The 19,613-nt window shown below is 39.2% G+C and overlaps 1 protein-coding gene across 1 annotated transcript in view; it reads right to left on the bottom strand.

The window, feature by feature from the left end:
- Positions 1-527: 527 nt before the first annotated feature.
- The window catches only part of nkain2 (sodium/potassium transporting ATPase interacting 2), a 112,367-nt gene continuing 93,281 nt past the window's right edge, over positions 528-19,613 (bottom strand). The window contains exons 5-7 of the mRNA XM_085382701.1: positions 18,505-18,565; positions 10,249-10,330; positions 528-5,786 (exon numbers count right to left, since the gene is read on the bottom strand). Coding sequence (XP_085238827.1) covers positions 5,777-5,786; positions 10,249-10,330; positions 18,505-18,565 — 153 coding nt within the window. The 3' untranslated portion in view covers positions 528-5,776. The remainder of the gene's footprint in view (positions 5,787-10,248; positions 10,331-18,504; positions 18,566-19,613) is intronic.

Here is a 19,613-nt window from a genome sequence, read left to right as displayed (position 1 = left end):
ACTATTGTTTGTAAATCTAAAGAAAATGTTCAGTTTAATAAGTTTTGCTTGTAAAAAATCTGAGCTATGATCACATTTAGCAAATACAATATTAAAACATTAAAAATCGTGAGCATTTATTGTCTGAACAATTTTCCATTTTGTCCCATTACGACAGAGAATTGGACCATAATTTAATTTATTTTTTCCTGCCACATTTCAGCTTTTCATAAATGTTCATAAATGTAAAAAGCCATTAGTCTGTATTTTTACAATAACTACTGAACAATCCAAACCATTGAAGCATATAATCATCATTCTGGTAATGTAAAAATATTAACAGTCCTTCTGACCAAGGTTTGTGTATCTTAATTCATAATAATGTGTTTTTGTAATACAAAAAAATACAGATAATGTCTGTATTTTCTTACTGCAGTAGAACTTTCAAATGAATCTAAGTAGGGTACCTGTAAAATGGGTTGTTAGCTTTGTTACAACTTCTCATTAATGCCACAGGGCTGGGGCCACACACTAATTAGTTTTCTTGTTCTGGTTGTGCCCAATTGGTTTTAATGGAGAATGCCAACAATGTTCAGAGAGGAAAAAAAATCTTTACAAGTGCACGTTTATTACATAAGGCCTCAAACCCAATCAGGAAGGTGCTGTTTTACACAAAACAGGTCAAAAAGTAACTAGTGTGCAGGGTATAAAATAGTTCAACTACTTGCATTCTTCAGCATTTCTTCAGCCTTACAATTAACTGGCCTTGCTCACTCCGGGAATGTTTTCCCATATAAGTGGGTAGATGTGTCATTCCTTCCTTTAACATTGATATGTTGAAATGACTGTTGTAGTTTTTTGGAACAGGAACAACAGCTTCCCAGTTTTGACTGCATGTGGGAGTTAAACAGGCGTAGTTGTTGATGACAGGGTGCACTGAATATTTCAGAATCTGCTGATCAGCTGCAGTTTTCCAACATAAGCATTGCTAGGGTTTACAGATAATGGTTGGAAAAAGATAAACTATCAAGTAAGCAAAAGGTCTCTGGGTGAAAATGTCTTCTTGATGCCAAAGGTCTTAGGAGAATGGACAGACTGCTATGAGCTCACATGAAGGCAAAAATAACCTAATTATCAATCATTATAATCGGGGTAAGCAGAAGAGCATCTCTGAATGAGCAACACACTGAACCTTGAAGCAGCAGAAGACTAAACTGGGCAGGTTATGAATAGAATACTAATACTACAGTTCAAATTCATACAATAGACAAATGTCATTTGTCTATTAATAAATAATAAATCCACCCTACCTTGTGTTAATGGTTCAGATTGTTGTTGGTGGCGTAATGTTGTGAAGGATATTTTCCAACATACTTAGTACCAACTGAGCATCATTTAAAGGCCACGGCCTACCCAAGCACTGTTGCTGACCATGTCTGTACCTTTATGACTATAGTGCACCCATCTTCTCATGGCTGCTTCCAGCAGGATAACACACCATGTCACAAAGTTCAGCTAATCTCAAACTGGTTTCTTGAACATGACGATGTGTACTCCAATGGCCTCCACAGTCACCAGATCTCAATCCAATAGAGCACCTTTGGGATGTGGTGGAACGGGAGGTTGACATCCTGGATGTGCAGCTGATAAATCTGGAGCAACTGTGTGATGCTTGCATGTCAATATGAAGCAAAACTTTCTAGCACCTTGTTGAAGCTGTGCTACAACAAACGAAGGCAGTGCCAAGGGCTAAATTGGGTCCAACCCAGTCCCAGCAAAGTGTGAGCGTATACTTGATAAGAAACCCTGAAGTCCACAGAAATAGCCCGGTCTGTAAATGCTAAACTAATTTACATGCATAATATAGCTGGGATGAATAATCTGAGCTAATGTCTAAAAGGAATCAAAGAATAGAGGACACAGTACAGACGTTCCTTCTCCACACTCTACTTTAATCCCAGCTGTCTAGTTTATGTACAGTCAGTCACCTGTGGGAAACCCATCATATGAAGAGAAGGCGCTAACATACATACATGGTACATTCTAGTCAGTGGTGAACTTCAACAAATCAACCCAGAGCCACAGAGAAAAGACTGGACGTCTCTGCTCCCACTTTCAGTAAGTGGCACATTTCCGTAACATTGTACTGTGAAAATAGTTGCTAAATATAAGATGATCATGTCTTAGTGCATTTTCAAACACTCGTCTAACAGAAGATTATCTGTTTCAACAAACCAATTTCCCTCCAGAATGTATGCTTTTTTAAATTAAAGCGCAAATTTCCACCTAAATCAATTATCTAAGAGAACTCAGCTAACTGGTATCTCATACCACACAGAGTATCTTGGAGCTTTTTTATTGCAGTGTCAAGAGTTTTACACTGGCTTGATTGAATGTTTATTTACACTGATCAACACAATAATGGCTTGGCTCAATTCTTCTACAAATTCTTTTTTCCTTTTATCACACAAAAGCTCTATTGACTGTTCCAAAGTCTAAATGGGCTCAACCAGCTCTCAAGATAAATAACAAACAGTGTAGCTGCTGTCTTCCTTTTTACTTTAAAAATGTATTATTACTGTTGTTATTGCTGTTTTTTCACCTTTAACAAGCTCTTCCTTCAGCTTAAAGTGGCACCTCGCTTTAGAGCAGAGCGTGTGTTTTTTTAATTGTCTTTTTGTTAGGTTCGGGGTTCAAGTCTGCATAGTTCACCATGACATAGAAAACAATGCACTGCAGTACACAGTCCCACATGTGGTCTCACACACACACACACACACACACACACACACACACACACACACACACACACACACACACACACACACACACACACACGTCACATTATATTTCTGAAATCCTTTCTCGCTTGTTAAATGTACCAAATTAGGACTTTCTAGATCACTGATTACACAGCGTGGTCAAAGACAAATTTATTAACAAATAAAATCCACTTTCAGTTCAAATAAAGTCATTTCATAATGCTGCGACTGACCAGCTCTTTCAATTAAGCTTCACAATAATGGAACATTTTCACAGTTTCCCGATTTGAACTGTGCAAAACAAACCAAGCTGTCAGAAAGCCACATGTGCATGTGTTTGGTTGACAGTTCAAATACAAATGAATATTAGTTAATTTAATTATGTGTTGAATTGAAAGTGAATTTTAAGGCCTAACAGACCAGTTAATTAAACAATTACAGCCTATAGTGCAACTAATACTCTCCCTCCGCCTTGTCCTCTCTTTCCCGCTCTGATTTCAAATATACTATACAGTTAGAAGAAGTAAAACATAGTAGTCCCACTTATACACAACATCATACAGTATTAGTCAACTAGAAAAAACAGTAAACACAGCCACATGTGAATAAAAAACGTCTAGAAGGTCAAAGTTACATTTCATAGTTTTACATCGTAGTAGCTATTTTTCTCCCTTTACTCAGCAGACATTTCAGACTGTGTTATTTATAGAAAAAACCCCACAAAGTTCACATTTAGGACTCTTGGAGGAGCTTTTGAGGAGCATTCGACAAACCAAACAGTTCCCATTTTTAAGTAGCTAGTTAGTCACACGCAGCATGAGATTAAATATGCAACAGTTTGGGAAACACCTCATGCAAACACACAAAATGCTGTTTCTGTCCTCCGGAGCGACCGTCGGCGGAGCCCCACAGGGCAGCGATTTGAAACGCCTGGAGTTTCATTACAAAACGGATATACTGCTGAAGATACTGGCCGAGGGGGTGCTTAAGGTGGATTTTGAGACGAATTTTGTTGAGGAAAACAGTCTGACCTTGTCCATCCTTCTTTCGTGAGAAGCCAGTGTTTTTCCCACCAGAAAATAAAAAAGAGTTTCTCAGTAAAAGAAGAAGGCCTCAAAACATTTGGTCCAGTGATTACAATACAAATGCAACATCAGTCACATTTCCAGGAGGAGTCAGTTGAATAAAAATAAAACATAAAATAAAAAAACCTGCTGGCTATCTGGAATGCCAATATAATTTTAATTTGTGATTTCTTTTATCAGTTTTCTTTCATGGAAACCCTGCAAAGTAAACTTGAGACCTACTATTATTGGTCCCAGTGTGCGGCTAAAAGTGGAGCAATGAAGTGAAAGAGGAGAACTGCTAAATGTCTTTCTCTGTTTTTTTTGTCCTCATCAGGCTGCTGGCGAGGGTGTGCAAGGATACGGCAAACCTTGCTTTCCCCATTTGTTCCTTTCAATCTTTTATCATTCACCACAAAGGCGAAACATCAAATAATGCATCAAAGAATATCATTTAAAGGCTTCCCTGTTCTCCAGTGACGGTGACCACCATCTTTCGGGAAGGTTTCCTTCTCTAACATCCAGCTCCCTGAACTGACAGAAAAATGCCAATTCACGACACGACAGGCTGCTCTGACTGTGATTGTCATTTATATAAAGTGTTGCCTGCAGAAGATTTTGGCTGCTTTTGAATTATTATTAAAAAGAGCTGGATATTGGAAAAAAGGGTGATTTGCCATTCTTTCTTTAAAAAAACAAAAGAGTCTAATTAAGAAAAAGAGAATCGATTGTTCGGTGACAGATATGGGGTAGTCTACACAAGGACTGAGACGGATGGGAACCTGTCGCTCTCCTGTGACATTTTCTGTCTTTGTTGCCATCTCTGTATGTGTCTTGGGTGGAAGACGAAATATTTATACAGCAAGAGACACAGCTGTTTTTTTTTCCTTGTATGGCTGAAAACACCCCGACCTTTGGGATGCTGCAGCTAAGAAGTGTGGGTCATCTCTACCTGCTGCGTCAGTCAAGTGTTCAGTCTCTCAATTGTAAACATTAAGATTCACATTAGCAGTAAAAAAAAAAAAAAAGTGAAGTGCTAAGATTTGTCCTAAGTTTGTGTGTGTGTGTGTGTGTGTGTTTGTGTGCATGCATGCGTTCACATGTACATTACTCAACGCCTGTCTGTGAATGCGTCTGCTTCCTGTACGCATGCACAGATGAGAGGACGGTAAAATCAACGCTGTTGGATAACATTCAACATTTTTTTGCCAGAGTAAAATGTGTCCTCCTGCCGTCTTGGCCATCACCGTTAGAAAACCAGATCCTGAAATTCACCGAAAATAAATAAATAACTAACTAAAACAAAATAAAAAAAACTTTGAAAGGTGTTTAACATTCCTTAATCGGTAGTCATGTTCGGAGATTCTTCGCTGGACTTTTCCAAGTGTTAATCAGTCAGGCACAAAGAGCAAAAAGTTCCAGAGAAGGTTAAACAGGCTCTGTTGTGTGCACGGGGATGGTTTTTAAACTCTTTGGTGAGGCGCAAGAGCTGTTAGATACCAACACACTTAACCAGCGCTCCTGAAACATGTTTTTTTTTTCTTTTGACAGCAGAAAATTGAACGAGTTCTCATTGGAAGCTCGCAGGAACACGTGACCGTCGACCGTCGAGCGTGGCCTCTTTGCATCCCTTCGGTTTCCCTCGTAAAGCAGACGCCCAGCAGCACAAGGGAGAAGCAAGTCACTGGCTACTGACCGGGTCTGAGGAAGGAATGAAAAATGTCCTGCAGTTACCATGCTGAGCCACATGAGGCCAATGTTTCATCAGGAACTCCACTGAAAGACAGGCTAGTGGGAAGCCATCTGACCAAGTGTTTGGGGAGATTTGTGAGCTGAATCGCAGAGAGTCATCTGTTCCCTGTCTACTTGTCTGTGTCTCTGTTGTTTATTAAAAGACAGTTGGGAGTAATAAAAACAGGATTTTAAGCAGGAATCGTTGGTAAGGCAGCACTCTTGGAGTCGCTTCTGGGCTTATTTTGACCTGTGGGGGGAAAAAAAGACAAGATGAAGAAAACCCAAAACAATGCCAATGATTTTATTTCTATTCTAACTGGTAAGTAGTTATTTTTAAGGTGCGATAAGACATGAAAACATAAAGTGTATGTGACACGGTCAAATCTTCCGTAAAAATGAGAACACTGAAGGTTAAGAGGTTTATGCTGAAATGCTAAGCAGTACATTGTGTTCAGTACGCTCCCTGACTTAGTCATTTACTCATGATAATGTTGCTGGATGAGAACATCATGAGCACTTGTCCCATGTGTTTTGTGAAAGATAACACTCGAGAGAGAGCCTGACAATCTCAAGGGTACACTGGCTCTGTGATACCCCACACCCCCTTTTTGTTGCCAAAACAATCATCTGACATTAATGCAATCATATTACATCATCTTTAATGCAGTGATGTCTAACTGTAAGAGTAAGACTAAGATTTGGTAGCCGTGTAACCTGTACTTTGAAAAAGTCTTGAGCCATCTGTTCTTGTCTTTTTTTTTTTTTTTTAGAGCGCTCTTGAGCAACAGCTCTCCAGATTTTTCTGAAAAAAGTTTTTCTTTGGGCAGTGGCTGCTTTTTCACTATTTCGTATCAGCCCATTTCTTTTACCTGACCATTTTCAGAGAAGTGTTTTTCTTCTGTTAGGCCCTTTAACACTGACCCTTGAAACATTCAAGTACAAAAAAACCTCCCCTCACTCAAGTGATAAACCAGTGGTGTATCTACACATAACAGACAACTTAGCTAAGAAACCATTTTAAAATGCATCTTGAGGCACTTTGTTACCAAAACACATTATTTGTTCCCATTTCTTCAGTTTCTAGTCTTTAGCTGAAAACATATCATATTTTAGCACACTGTGCAGTGTTTTCAATCCATCCATCTTCTTCCACTTTTAGGGCGTTACAGGTCGCCAATCTATTGCAGGGCTAACACAGAGAGACAGACATCCATTCACACTGACATGTGTACCCTGTCAATTTAGAATGACCAATGAATCTAACCCTCTGCATGTGGAGCTATGAGAGGAAGCTGGTGTGCTAGGACCAACTCGTGGGGAACATGCAAACTCCACACAGAACAGCCCTAGACAGCTGACGAATTCAAACTCAGGATCTTGCTGCTGTGCAGTGACGATACATGATGGTGAACCACGCCTTCAAGAGTTATTCCTGAAGACTAATTTAAAAAAAATAATACAAGAAAGATTGCCTGAGCGAAATCAGGCAATGTTTAAAAATAAGGTTATACCAAGGTTGCTAGAATTGTACAAACTCATGTATGTTTGCACACAATTCAGTAAATCACTCCAAGTTTTCCCTATTTTTCTAGCAAAACATAAAGAAATGGTGGATGGCTCAAGACTTGTAATTTCTCATTCTAAGGATAACAAATATTACAAAGCGTCGGATGTAGTGGTTTAAAGTATGCCACCACTGGACTCTAGAGCATTAGAGATGTGTTCTCTGGAGTCTCGACTCACACTTCTCTGTCTGGCAATCCCATGATGAGTCTGGGTTTGGCAGTTGCCAGGACAACAGTGCTTGTCTGACTGCATTGTGGCAAGTGTAAAATTGAATGGAGCGGTGATAATGGTGTTTGTTGTTCATGAGTCAGGTTCGGCCCCTTAGTTCCAGTGAAAGAAACTCTTAATGCTTCAGCATCCCAAGACTCTTGGACAATTTCATTCTCCCAACTTTGTGGGAGCAGTTTGGGGACAACCCCTTCCTGTTCCAACATAGTTGCTCACAAGTGCAAAGCAAGGTCCATAAAGACATGGATGAGCCAGTTTGGAGTGGAAGAACTTGACTGGCCTGCACAGAGTCCTGACCTCAACCCAAATACTTTTGGCAATACAGCGCACTGTACTCACAGCAGTCACTGCTGGTCTTATGCTACCTACCAGCAACCACGTAAAAATTGAATCCCCTCTTTCTAACAGAACGTGTTTTAAATATTACAAGTGAATGCTGTCAAAATAAAGCACTTTGAAATCAGATGATTCTTGGCGATACAGCCTATCATTCAAAACTATGCCACAATGCAATAGAGGTCAGCTGCGTTAGGAATGGGAACCAAGAACTGGTTCTTGTAAACAACTGGTTCCCAATTGTTAGTCTGCTTGCCTCGATTCCACTTATTGGTTCCACTTGTACTCGTTCTACAGTCGGCTGATTTCAGTTTGCGTGTCAGAGGAGCAAATTAGCGTCAAAGTCTGCAGCGTGGATATGGACACTACTTTTATTTCTATTACAGAAACGTATGAGAGCATGATAAAAAGAGCCGGAGCAAATGAAGTGCAAACTGCATCGAGAACAGAAAGAAGATGCATTACACTGCTAACACAACTTTGCCTCTTTGCAAGCACCTGTGCAGAGAACATGCTAACATTAAGCTAGCCAAGAACCCAGAATGATGTTAAAGCTGATAAGTGAATACTAACCCCAGCTCAGCTGTCAGACCCTGAACTTCAACACGTAGCAACCTGATGAGCAGTCAGACTTCTCAAAATGTCTTTGTGCTGGTTTTCATCTTTGCTTAGCGCTGTCAGTTTTGTGTTCATAACCAAATACTAAGAGAAAGATCGTATGTGTGTTCTCATTAGGACAGGGGTTTGTGTTGATGTATGGGGCTGTAGCCTAAAGAGACTTTGAGACAATGTGTTTCAGGTCATTTTACAGAGTAAAAAGCAATGTAACAAATTATTTTCTTCTAGGAGTTATTAAGTATCGTACTGCAATACCTCCAGCATGCACAAACATTTGACCACATAGCACTGCAATCAATTTGCATGAATGTAATGTCTTTGATATGCTGCTTAGCAATGGCAGAGCCAATGAGAACCCACTGAAAATCAATGAGAATGGATAAGGAATCAAATAGATAAGTGTTATTGATAATGGAATCAGAATTGCTAAATTCTTATCAATTTCCACCCCTAATTAGCGTGAGACAAAAAGATGAGGACTAAATAAAATGTGTAATAAATTCACTCCAAGAGTTTCAGCTCTGTATATTTTTTTCTATCATAAAACCACAAAAGTCATTTTTTTCTTTGTAAAAAGAAAGACATTTCTACAGAAGGCTGGAGGGGTGACTGTTGTGCGTGTGTGTGTGTGTAGGTGTGTGTTTGTGTGTTTTTCCTTTGGGATGGTACAGCTGATGCTTTTTTATTGGTCCCTTTGGCCAGAGCCAATAAACACCAAACTGAAGGGACAACAGCTGGAGAACAATGATAGCATATTGATGACGTTTGTGTCAGTATGTGTGCATATACTGTAAAGTACGTTTGTGTGTCCATATGTGTACAAGCACAACTACTGTCTGGATGTTTCTGCGTATGAGTTTGTGTGTACTCATGCTTCAGCTCTCGTGTGTATGTTTATGTGTGTTTGTGTTTCCAGCAATTATCTTGGGTGGGCAGGTGTATGTGTGTGTGTGTGGAGGGTTTTTTGATGATTTATGACCCGTGTTATGGCTTCCACAGGGGAGATATAAAACTACAGAATGGTCCTTTATTGCCTTTCTTCTTTGTTTAGTCCTATGTTTCATCCATCACTCTCTGTTTCTCTTTTTAGCCACTCCTCTCTCTTTTTCTTTCTCTTCATCTACTAGCCTCTCACCCATCTCTCTCTCTCTCTCTCTCTCTCTCTCTCTCTCTCTCTCTCTCTAATTTGCTCTGGCTCTTTTCTAATAAAAACTGTTATTGATAACCTGCCCGCTGCACATCAGTGGAATCACCATTACTTTTCCTCGCTGTTTGTTACACTGGTGGACCTCTTTCCTGCGTTCGCTCGGCGCCTTCCCCACAACAAACCGAGACAGTGAGATTGATGCACGGTTGTCTGAGCCTGGACTCGTCTTGTGATCTCCTATTGGCTTCGCTGCCTAAGAGCAGCCGAGGATTTTGATGAAACTGCAATCCACAGTTTGAGTCTAGGGAAATTACCATATAAACTAGGATCTATCCTGCAAATACGCAAAAGAAAAACCTTGCAACAACAACAAAGGCCACTCCATGAGACAAAAATAATACTCTGGTAGGTGCTCGTTCCAGTCAGAGTGGAAAAGATGGTTAAGAGCTAATTATCAAAAACAGTGTAGTGGTTTTCACTACATGGCTCACCTTTATTTGTGAGGGGAGTGATAAAAGCACCACAGTGGTGATAACTGATGAGACCTTGAGCTGGTAAATGATAAGCCCTTATGCTGATAGAGCAAGAACGTGCCTATATCCACCTCTGCAGAATGCATGATATCAAACCCAGATGAAAATGAGCCCCTAAACAGACTGTTGGAGTTGAATTTTAGAGGGTGAGAGCTTTTCGGGGTTTAAAAAAGTGAGGAATGACCATGGCACTGATGTTGTTGGTACAACATATGATAAAATTAACCTCAAAGCATTTTAGCCAGGCATCTGCAGAAGAGACAGAGTGTCCCCATACTTACATGTACATGGGTTGTAGTTGAAGGTGGGAGGTCTTCTGAGGCCCCTGGTAGCCATACGAGTCAAACCCTCCTATAAAATCAACTGCACAAAAAAACAAAAGCAATTAGAGAAAGCGTATGTCACCGTGGTTATCAAGTGGGAACATCCCACAACAGATGATTCATGCCTTTAAACCTACTCCACCTACAGAGGTCTCAGCAGTACATTTTGAACCAGAACCACCATCTCTGTTGCTTCTATTCCTGCTAATCAGGATTGTAAGCATGAAACGGCTTCAAGTAAAAATTCTGCAATGCAAATTTCCTATCTATTTTTAGGTGCAAGACTAAGACTTATGCAGCGATATATATTTATGCCTTGAGAATACGCTTAACTCCTAAATTATCTAGGATAGCTCCACAGATTCCTGAGCTGAGGAGCTGCCAGCAGGTGGTTGCTTTCCTCACACAGAGGCAAAAAGCCTGGACTTTTGAAGCGAGGGAGCCATGATATTTCTTTTACTTTGATGTTGCAGAGCTCATAAAATGATACTTCCCTGCCTTGATCAGCAGCATACATTCCTATTTATTCTGTGAGATTTCATAACTTCAAGTACAATGCAGAGTTTTGGCTGTCACTGCATAGAGCAAACGTAGCTGTGAATTTACCTTAAACCTGCAGAAAACAAGTCTAAATAACATTTTACAGCAAGTACCACATACAGTCAGGCATCTTTATTCCCAAAACAAGCCCTCATTATGGCAGATAGCTTTTATATGTCTATTACTAAGATAATAACATACATACATTGCATGTATGTATTGCATCGTGCATTAGATGAGAAGATTGATGTAAATCTTTATGCAACCCAATAAGCTTAGCTCTACAATTATCAGATAGATAATCAACATGTTAACTCTTGTTTAGTTAATCTATATTAAAAAAAATGTAAAAAAAAGAAAAGAAAAAAAAGGCAGTTTTTTTTAGCAACTTAGATTATTTGATTATGTACAGTTAGCCATCCTTTAATCACTAAAATATTATATTTTTAAAATCAAATAAAAAAGAGATAATGTATTACTAAAATTGTAGATGTAGATGTTTTTGTTTGAGAAAAATTTCTCCTGTTTCAAAGATTTTGCTATGCTAACTCGCAGCTAGCTTTAGCCTCAACAGCTAAGCACTTGTTTAGTACTGAAATAATAAATATAATTTCTGTATTAAGTCGCACCTGTATTGCATGGAAGCCTGTAACTCAAAATTTCAAGAAAATCTATCGGTAACTTGAAATTGTGACTTTTTTTCAGTGGGTTAAGGCCCTACCAGGACCTCCCCTTGTGTGGGTGTGGCGTTCTCTCTCAGCCTCCTCCTCCTTTGCTCCACCCCTTTGTCTTTCTCACTCTTCTCTCTCCCCAGGACACAGCTGGTGTTCATTGGCCTAGTTTACCACCTGGGCCCAGTCAGCAATCACCTCTCTGAGATTATATAGGCTGGGGAAGAACTGTGTGATGGTGGTGATTTTTCTGGTGTTTCTTCATTGTGTTCTAGATGTCGAAAGAGGTCCTACTGTGTGACTGTCCTGCCTGTGGCGTGGAGTTGTGGGAGCAGTGGGGAGAGTAGCTGCTTCATGTGAGTAGTGTGGACTTGTGGGCCTCAACAGCAGCAGAAGCAGCAGTAGTGGAACTTGCTGCTGCTAGTGATAGGGTGGGCTTGTGGGCCCCCGGAAGTGCCTGTTTGGTTGTTGTGTCCTTTGTTCTTGCGAGCTTTTTCTTTTTCTAGTGTTATTGGTAAAACGGCTTTGCCGTCTCTGTCAGTTCAAATTATTTGTAATAAAACTATATTATATACTGAACACCTCTGTCTGGTTTCCTTTTCATTCCATTCTGGACCCATTTGTTACGGGTCCCCACACTCACAACCCAAGACCTCTTCGTGGGGATGTAACACAGTGGTGGAAACAAAGTGTTGGATGGTTTTAATATTCGCTAGCTCTGAAGCTAGCGAATAATTTTCGATCAGCTTAACTAACTTCAGTAACCCTTCAAAACTTAGTTTTACATCTTTATTTTGCTTGTGACCGGCTGGATGTGGGAAGAAAGACAAGAGGCATAAAGATGTTAACTAGCCAGCTAACTTAGTGCAATCGTCTTGGCTCTATGAATCCTGATTTTCATGCCTCGAGATTTATTGCAATATCAGCTGCAAAAGACACTGATCATTATTGGACTTGAAAGAATTTAGACTGCTGCTTTAATGGTCAATGGCAACTCTGTTTGCTTTTGGAAGTTGAGGAACATTTCAATACGGAAATGGATAATGATGCTGGACTTAACAACCAGACTGTAATTGCTTTTATTAAAAAAAAAAAAGTTGAAATATGCCTGTGCACATAACTAAATCTTCACGTTAAATTAAAAATAATCAATTAATATAGATCTTGCAACACTGAGACATTTAAAATTTTACTTTAAAGACAACCATACTCTACATTATCAGTAAAGAATATGAAAATCTAACACTGATTATTATTAAAAGCTATTTAGTATTTTAGGAATTTGGCATGACATACTTTTCTTGATTGTTTATTTCACTTAAAATCTTAATCTTTAGTCTTAATTAGTTGTAAAACAAGTTGTCCTTTATTTTTTCACATTGCTTGCATGAGAAATTTGAATATCAGCCTAACACACAACAGAAAAGCAGATGGAACAGTTTCTGGTGGTCATTCAGCTGATTGTGACTGTTCAGAAAGACAAGACAGAGCCTCTGTTGGTGCATGGAGCTTTCCTTCTTTGTGTGGATCCTTTTGTGGAGGAATGGCCTGGTGTAAACCGTAAGGGTTTCCTGCTGATTCATGCTGCAGTCAAATAGCCTCAGCAGAGTTTCTGCCATGCTCGACCCTTTGAACACTAGAGAAAATGGAGCCTCTGAGCTTGTCAGCGTGCTGCCTGTCAAGCTGTAGCTACCCAATTTAAAAATTCAGATTTGTTATTCATAAGGCTCAAGACTGTCCAGTAAGAGTGTAAGCACATAAGCAACTCTCTCAAAAAATGTTGCAAAACTTTATATTTCTTTACATTTATTACTGGTCAAACATTTCTATGATGACTGTTAAATAAAAAGTTGCTGTTGCTATGTTAAAGTGTTCATTCATAACTGCGTGTCGTTTGTGTGTACGAATGCGTTTGATAAAAATCTGTCTGGCACATTTGAGTAGCTCTGAGACAGATAACACTTACTATCTTGATTAATACACATGCGCACACACACACCTACACATATGCTCAGGCAAGCACAGAATAATTATCAAGGTAATGAGCTTTCTCAGCAACTCAAATTATTATTGGTCCTGAGTTTTCACTTCTTCACCCAAGGCTGATTTCCACCAAGCTCCCTTATTGTTTATTCACCCAGGATGGATCATTGTGTACCACTTTCCACAGCCAAAATTTGGGACTCACTGCTTAGCATCACTATCATTGTTTTTTATATATTAAATCTGATGGATTTATCAATGCTTTATCTGGAGTTCAAGCCTAGCTTTTCCAGTTCAAAGTCAGATAATTATTGTTTCACCACAATGTACCTCCAAGGACTTGTGATTGACTAAAAAAAAGACACAGAGCTTGAATTACAATATCCTGAAAGGTTTTTATGGTTTTCAAAACATGTTGCCTATCCCTACTTTAACAGAGGGCTGAGACTTTAATTTGAATCCTGATTCTTTCTGATAGCATTTTCCCCTTGAGAAGTATTAAAATCTTCCATGCAGTTTATTATCTCTCATCTGTGTGCAGTTTGAAGGTTTTCCTCATGTCTGCAGGAATTTCCTCTGTGCCCTTGTTTGCTCCCACAGTCCAAAGACATGCAATTTCGATAGACTGAAAGCTCTAAATTGCCTGTTGGTGTGAACGTGAGTGCGAATGCATTTGTCAACATGCATTAACAATTTCAGACTAGCAACCTGGCCAGACTCTACCTTGTGCCTCCTTCTCAGTGTACACTATAATAGGCTCCAGCTCCCATCACTTTTAATATCATAATTGATTTAGAAAATGGATGAATGTATGGGTCAGCTGTTAATATGTGGAGGTGAAATTTGCCCAGATTTGTTAAAGTCCCTCACAACATGGTTTCAAATTATAGCTTTTCTATCTACTGTGAAATGTTCATGAATAAATAAGTAATGAAAAGGGCCCCACTACACTCATCATGTGTTGATTGATGAGTTTTTTTCATTATGCTGTTAATGTCAACAGAGCCATTAAAGGAGAGGAAATATGGCACTCAACGAATCCTGTCTAGAAATATATAAAGGACTATTCTGTTACCCAAAGAATTCCCATCTTTGCTACCAAAAGGCCAATCAACAGCTAAATAATATTTAAAAAATTCAACGATACAATCACCATGCAGTTCAGACTCATTTATAATGGTTCATGACCGTTTCAACAGTTTGGTAGAAGATATTATTCCTTACTATATAAAGTTATAGAGATATATCTTTCTCAGGTTACTGTGACATTATTTAGAATGTTCTCCATTCCTTAGTACTGATGTGGTGAGAGACTCAACTGTAAATGAAATTATAATGATGTTCAGGTAGTACATGTGTAATCAGCAGGGGAACAGAAGCTCAGAAAAAAACGTATTTTGGGGCAAAGACACCAAACTTTTTAAGAACTTTTAATAGGAATCTCTTTTGATTCTATCCATGCAGTTTTTATGTCTCATGTTTATCTATTTAGGGACTTTGTCTTGTTAACATGAAATAATTGTCCAAAAAAGTCCTGCCACTTGTCAGCCTTCTTGCTAATGCCTCTAGACAGTTATTCTGAACATCCTGTTTAGATAAATGGGAAGAGATCCTGCATGTATACAATGTATAGATAATTGGCGTTCTGCAAGGGCAAGCAAGGCAAGCAGGGCTTGGCCTGTGAAATCTCAAAAGAGGTATCAATTAAAGTGAAAGCAATCTCTCTTTTTGTATCTCAAACAGCGTTTTGTCTTGAACTTTCCACCATCCTATAAATTACTGCCATTTTGTAGATGTTGCAGGCTATTAGGAGGCTTGCCTCCAACCATTATTGGCTAATGCCATGTAGACAGAGTACATAAGCCTGCCACAACATAGCAGAAACTACTGTGAAAATGTATGACAACAACACAACTGACTCTCAGGTTTCCTGGTTTGACTGTTGCTCTTTTGAGGTAAGGGTGGGATAATTACCATCCTTGCCACTACAGAATTTTCTCAGATTTCTATTCAAGAGTCTCTCGGTGACATCTTTCTCTTAGTCTCTGTTAGTGCATGAAAATACTGTGAACTCTGACATCTTTTAGCTGAGCCCTATCAGCTCAAACCAATGAAAAGTAAGAACAGGCACTAAAATGTGAAAAAATAAAGCTGTTGCACTTTGACAGAAACATGTGCTCAGACAGGACTACATAACTCATGGATGAGTAAATGTTATTTAAACTTTTTCCAGGGACTGGATTTGTTACCTTAAAAACTAAGAATGTTTGTTTTTGGCAACATTTCACACCACTAAGCACAGTGATGGCAACACATTTCTCTCATCAAAGTCTGCTGCTTAGTTCTGTCAAACTCTCTCTCGGGGTGCAGCATCAGGAGGAATGTGCAGTATCGAAAGCCAACGGCCAAAATGCAGTTAACAAAAGGGCAAATACTAAATGTTGCACATCAATTATTTAGACATGGAGATGAAGGCAAAGTGGCATTTTAGGTTTACTGTCATCACTGAGCTTATTAAAATGCAGTATTAAAAAAACCTCCTCTCAAAAACAACCCCTGAAACTCAATTATTTTCCTTTAAAGTCTCATAAATGTAACATTACATTACTCTCAGCTGTTCTTAAATTTTTACACTATGATGATTTCACTTTTCGCTGTGACCTCGTTTAACATAGAGGTCGTCCTGTCCCAGTACTGACCCACACTTTTATAACAGACGGGATAAATTTGCCCCCTTCAATCTCGACTCCCAATCTGTTCAGGGCAGGAAGGAAAGCAGAAAAATGTGTCTAGTCTCGAGGCTTCAAACTATTTCCACTGATCTAGTCTGCATTTATTACCTATCAATATTTATGCGTTAACAAGCAGCCTCCATGGTTCACTGTTGAATAAGACATGCCACGGTATTGATCTTTGGGAAAAACGGCTGCGTCTACTTTAACGGAATAACTTAACTGATGGCCTCAGGTAAATGGGCTCATTCAAGTAAATGCACAAGGATGCACACTGCATTTTAAAAGCAACAAAAACTGAATTAACATGTTGATGTGCCACATTTTCATCTTCTGCGCCACATGCAAAGGCAACTATTTAGACTCACATCTTACATAAAACGCTTACTATATAGTAGTCAGTGTCACCTCTGGAAAACCAGCCCAATTCCAAATCAGCATGGTTGTATTAATGAATTGATGTATCGATAAAAGCCTCAATAAAGACAAATACTTTGTGAATTGACTGATGAACATCTTTTAGTTCCCTTTCTCTTCACACATTTTTCCCTCCATGACTGTTGCTTGGTGATGGTGGTTGAAAGTGGGAAGCATGAGGGAGAGACCTGCAGTATGAATGAAAAGCAACTTTGATCTAGCAGAAATGTGCTCAGCTATCTTCATCCTCCACACGTTCTCTCACGTCTCTTTCTCTGCATGTTGCTGTAAAATGAATGAGCCCGGCTGTTAAGTCTGTGGGCTACAAGTTTCACTGTGAATTTGTGTCGGTAAAGTAGTGGTAACGACCCTCAACGAGACAATGGCTCCATTCAAACCTTCTGCTTTTTTTTATTAAGAGAATAAACAAGATGGACAGGAGGAGTGTAGTGAGAGGGCGACAGATTGAATTTATTTTAGAAGCCTGACCCTTCAAAGCAACTTTACCCAGTATATTAGAAATCAACCACTGAACCTTGCCAAACAGAGTTTAGTCAGAGCTTAGCAACCGTAACCAGGAACAGCCGGTTTGTCAACCTTTGGATTTCTACACACGCTAAAAGCAGCCAGAGAAACAATTAAAATCCTCAGTTTAAATGGCTACAGTTTTTAAAAAAATCTTTTCAAACGAACAAACAAAAAAATTCAGAACAGATTAAACCATTCGACAGAACAAAAAAACTGCAATTTTTTCTCATTGTGCAACGTCATTGGTTGTGGACCCAGAGTTTTGAGTATCTGTTGACATTCAATTCTTTGATAATTTATTTGTATATATATATTTTTTTTTTGATTGTCATGCTCCTTTGTATTTGTAGCCTTAAGTACTTTGTTTCAGATCCCATGTATTTACATTTGTTTTCTGGCTTGAGGTTATTCTGTATACTTGTTATTTTTCTAGCCCTTTTCCTTATATACTTCTGTGTCAAGTGTGTCTTAGGGTTTAGTCTCTGTGTATAATCACTTTCTTTTTTCATTTTGATACTCTCCTGACTTCTGTTTCTCAATTCTAGGTTAGTCTACTTCCTGTCTCATTATCTTTGAATAGTTTCACCTGTTTCTTGTTCCCCAGCTGTTTCCACTCAACTCCGTAACCTTCAGTGTGTTCCTGTGGCATTTCCCTGTCTTTCAATTAAACCTCGTCATGTCATTCTGTTTCCATACCTGCCTGTTTCACGGTGTTTTTCACTGTGCTGCCTGTATTTTATTGTTTTGTATCGTGGACTTTGTTTTACTTCTGTTTTGTGAAGATTTATGAATTTTACAAACAGTAAACTAAAAATACCTCAGGAGTTGGAATGTGGCTCAGTGCTCAAACCTGAGGATGTGTGCTTTGTGACAAATGGTACGACTGGTGTTTATAAACTCTGAGTGAGACAGCTCACCTGTCTGAAGCAGAGAATTAAATCTGATGGTAGAATCTCACTAATCCTGTCTCCATGTTAGAGATAATTAATAGTTTGAAATATTTAATAAAGTCACAGCTGCTGTGCAACTCGTGTAAATACTTGCAACTCCCTCTACTCATATGGATCCCGCAGATGCGATTCTGCAGGTATTTAATGAATGTTGATAAGATTGATATTTCAGAAGTCGCATATTTTCATGTGAATCAATTATAACTTTTGTTTGTGGATCTCAATGTAACTCCCCATATGTAATCATTTATTCCTCGCACACACTTAAAAGAGATGAAAGTACTCATTTAAATCGAGGATTATGTAAGTTTCAAAAAATAAAAACATAATTTTGCTTTCAAGGTATTTTTCGTGTATGACCATGTGACTGCAGGTGTGTGACTGTGTACTTACAGCTATCCTCCTCTTCAGAAATAAGCTTGACCACGTAACAGGCGTAGATAAACCCCACCAACTAGAGACAAAGACAAAGGAAAAAAGACAAAAAACAGAGGAACATTACTCTTTTGTGCAACACAGAGAGAAAGCGGAAAACATGTGAGGGTGAACAAATAGTTGGAACAGACAGAGAAAACAGGTGTTGGTGGAAGTGGAGCGGAACAGCACTGTGGTATTTTGCTCCAAAATAGAGCGCTGTGTGTGTGTGTGTGCAAAAACATATTTTCAATGACAACCACAAGGTTATCCCAAATTTTCATGGTTTTAGAGCTCCACAGACACTGTTTTAATGCACAATGTGTTAACAGAAAACACCAATGTGTCACAACTGTTGCTCTACAATGTCATGCTGTGGGTAAACATGTGCCGTCTATTGCCTCGGTCACAAGCAATAACTCTAGCTTACAAAATCAAGGCAGATAATGCTACATTTGTGATTATCATCAGAATGAAAACCTTACACCACCGCTGTGGGGTAGGGCTTTGTAAGCGTACAACCACAGGTGAACCTCACAGTCTTCCATCTCATCATGTCATGTCCGTTTGAAGCCATTCACATACCTGGAAATAATGAGGGCCAAACAATCAAAAAAGGATGCTGCAGCTCTGTGCTGTGATTGTTACAGGGAGAAGCTTACATTAAACATGTGTGTATCTGTGTGGGTTATGTTTAGACTGTGGTACAGCAATCCACACCAGCAAAACACCTTTTGCTATCTGATCTGCTTTCCCATTGGCTGTCTGTTTCCTAGGAGACCGATAGGAGGTGGCCGATTGGAGCAAAGATGCAGGAAGGTGCAGTCGATGTAAGGTCGGGATTTTAGTGACCTTATTACCCCGCGATGACAGAGGAGGAGAAGAGGATGGAGGGAAGAGATAAAACGTGGGATGGGAGGAAAAATAGGTATACACGTGTGTTTGTATGAGGCATTAATTTAACCTATTACCCTGAATAAAGAGGACTTATTGCTGAAATATGGCTTTAAGTGTTGGGAAAATGACATTGACCTGGTTGGTATTCTATTGACTACATGGACGGATGCCAACACACACACACACACACA

Source organism: Rhamphochromis longiceps, linkage group LG15 (assembly GCF_057381845.1).
Source record: "Rhamphochromis longiceps isolate RC_006_pf linkage group LG15, R_longiceps_female_GT1.1, whole genome shotgun sequence".
Classification (NCBI taxonomy): Eukaryota; Metazoa; Chordata; class Actinopteri; order Cichliformes; family Cichlidae; genus Rhamphochromis; species Rhamphochromis longiceps.
This window is presented reverse-complemented; position numbering and strand designations above follow the sequence as displayed.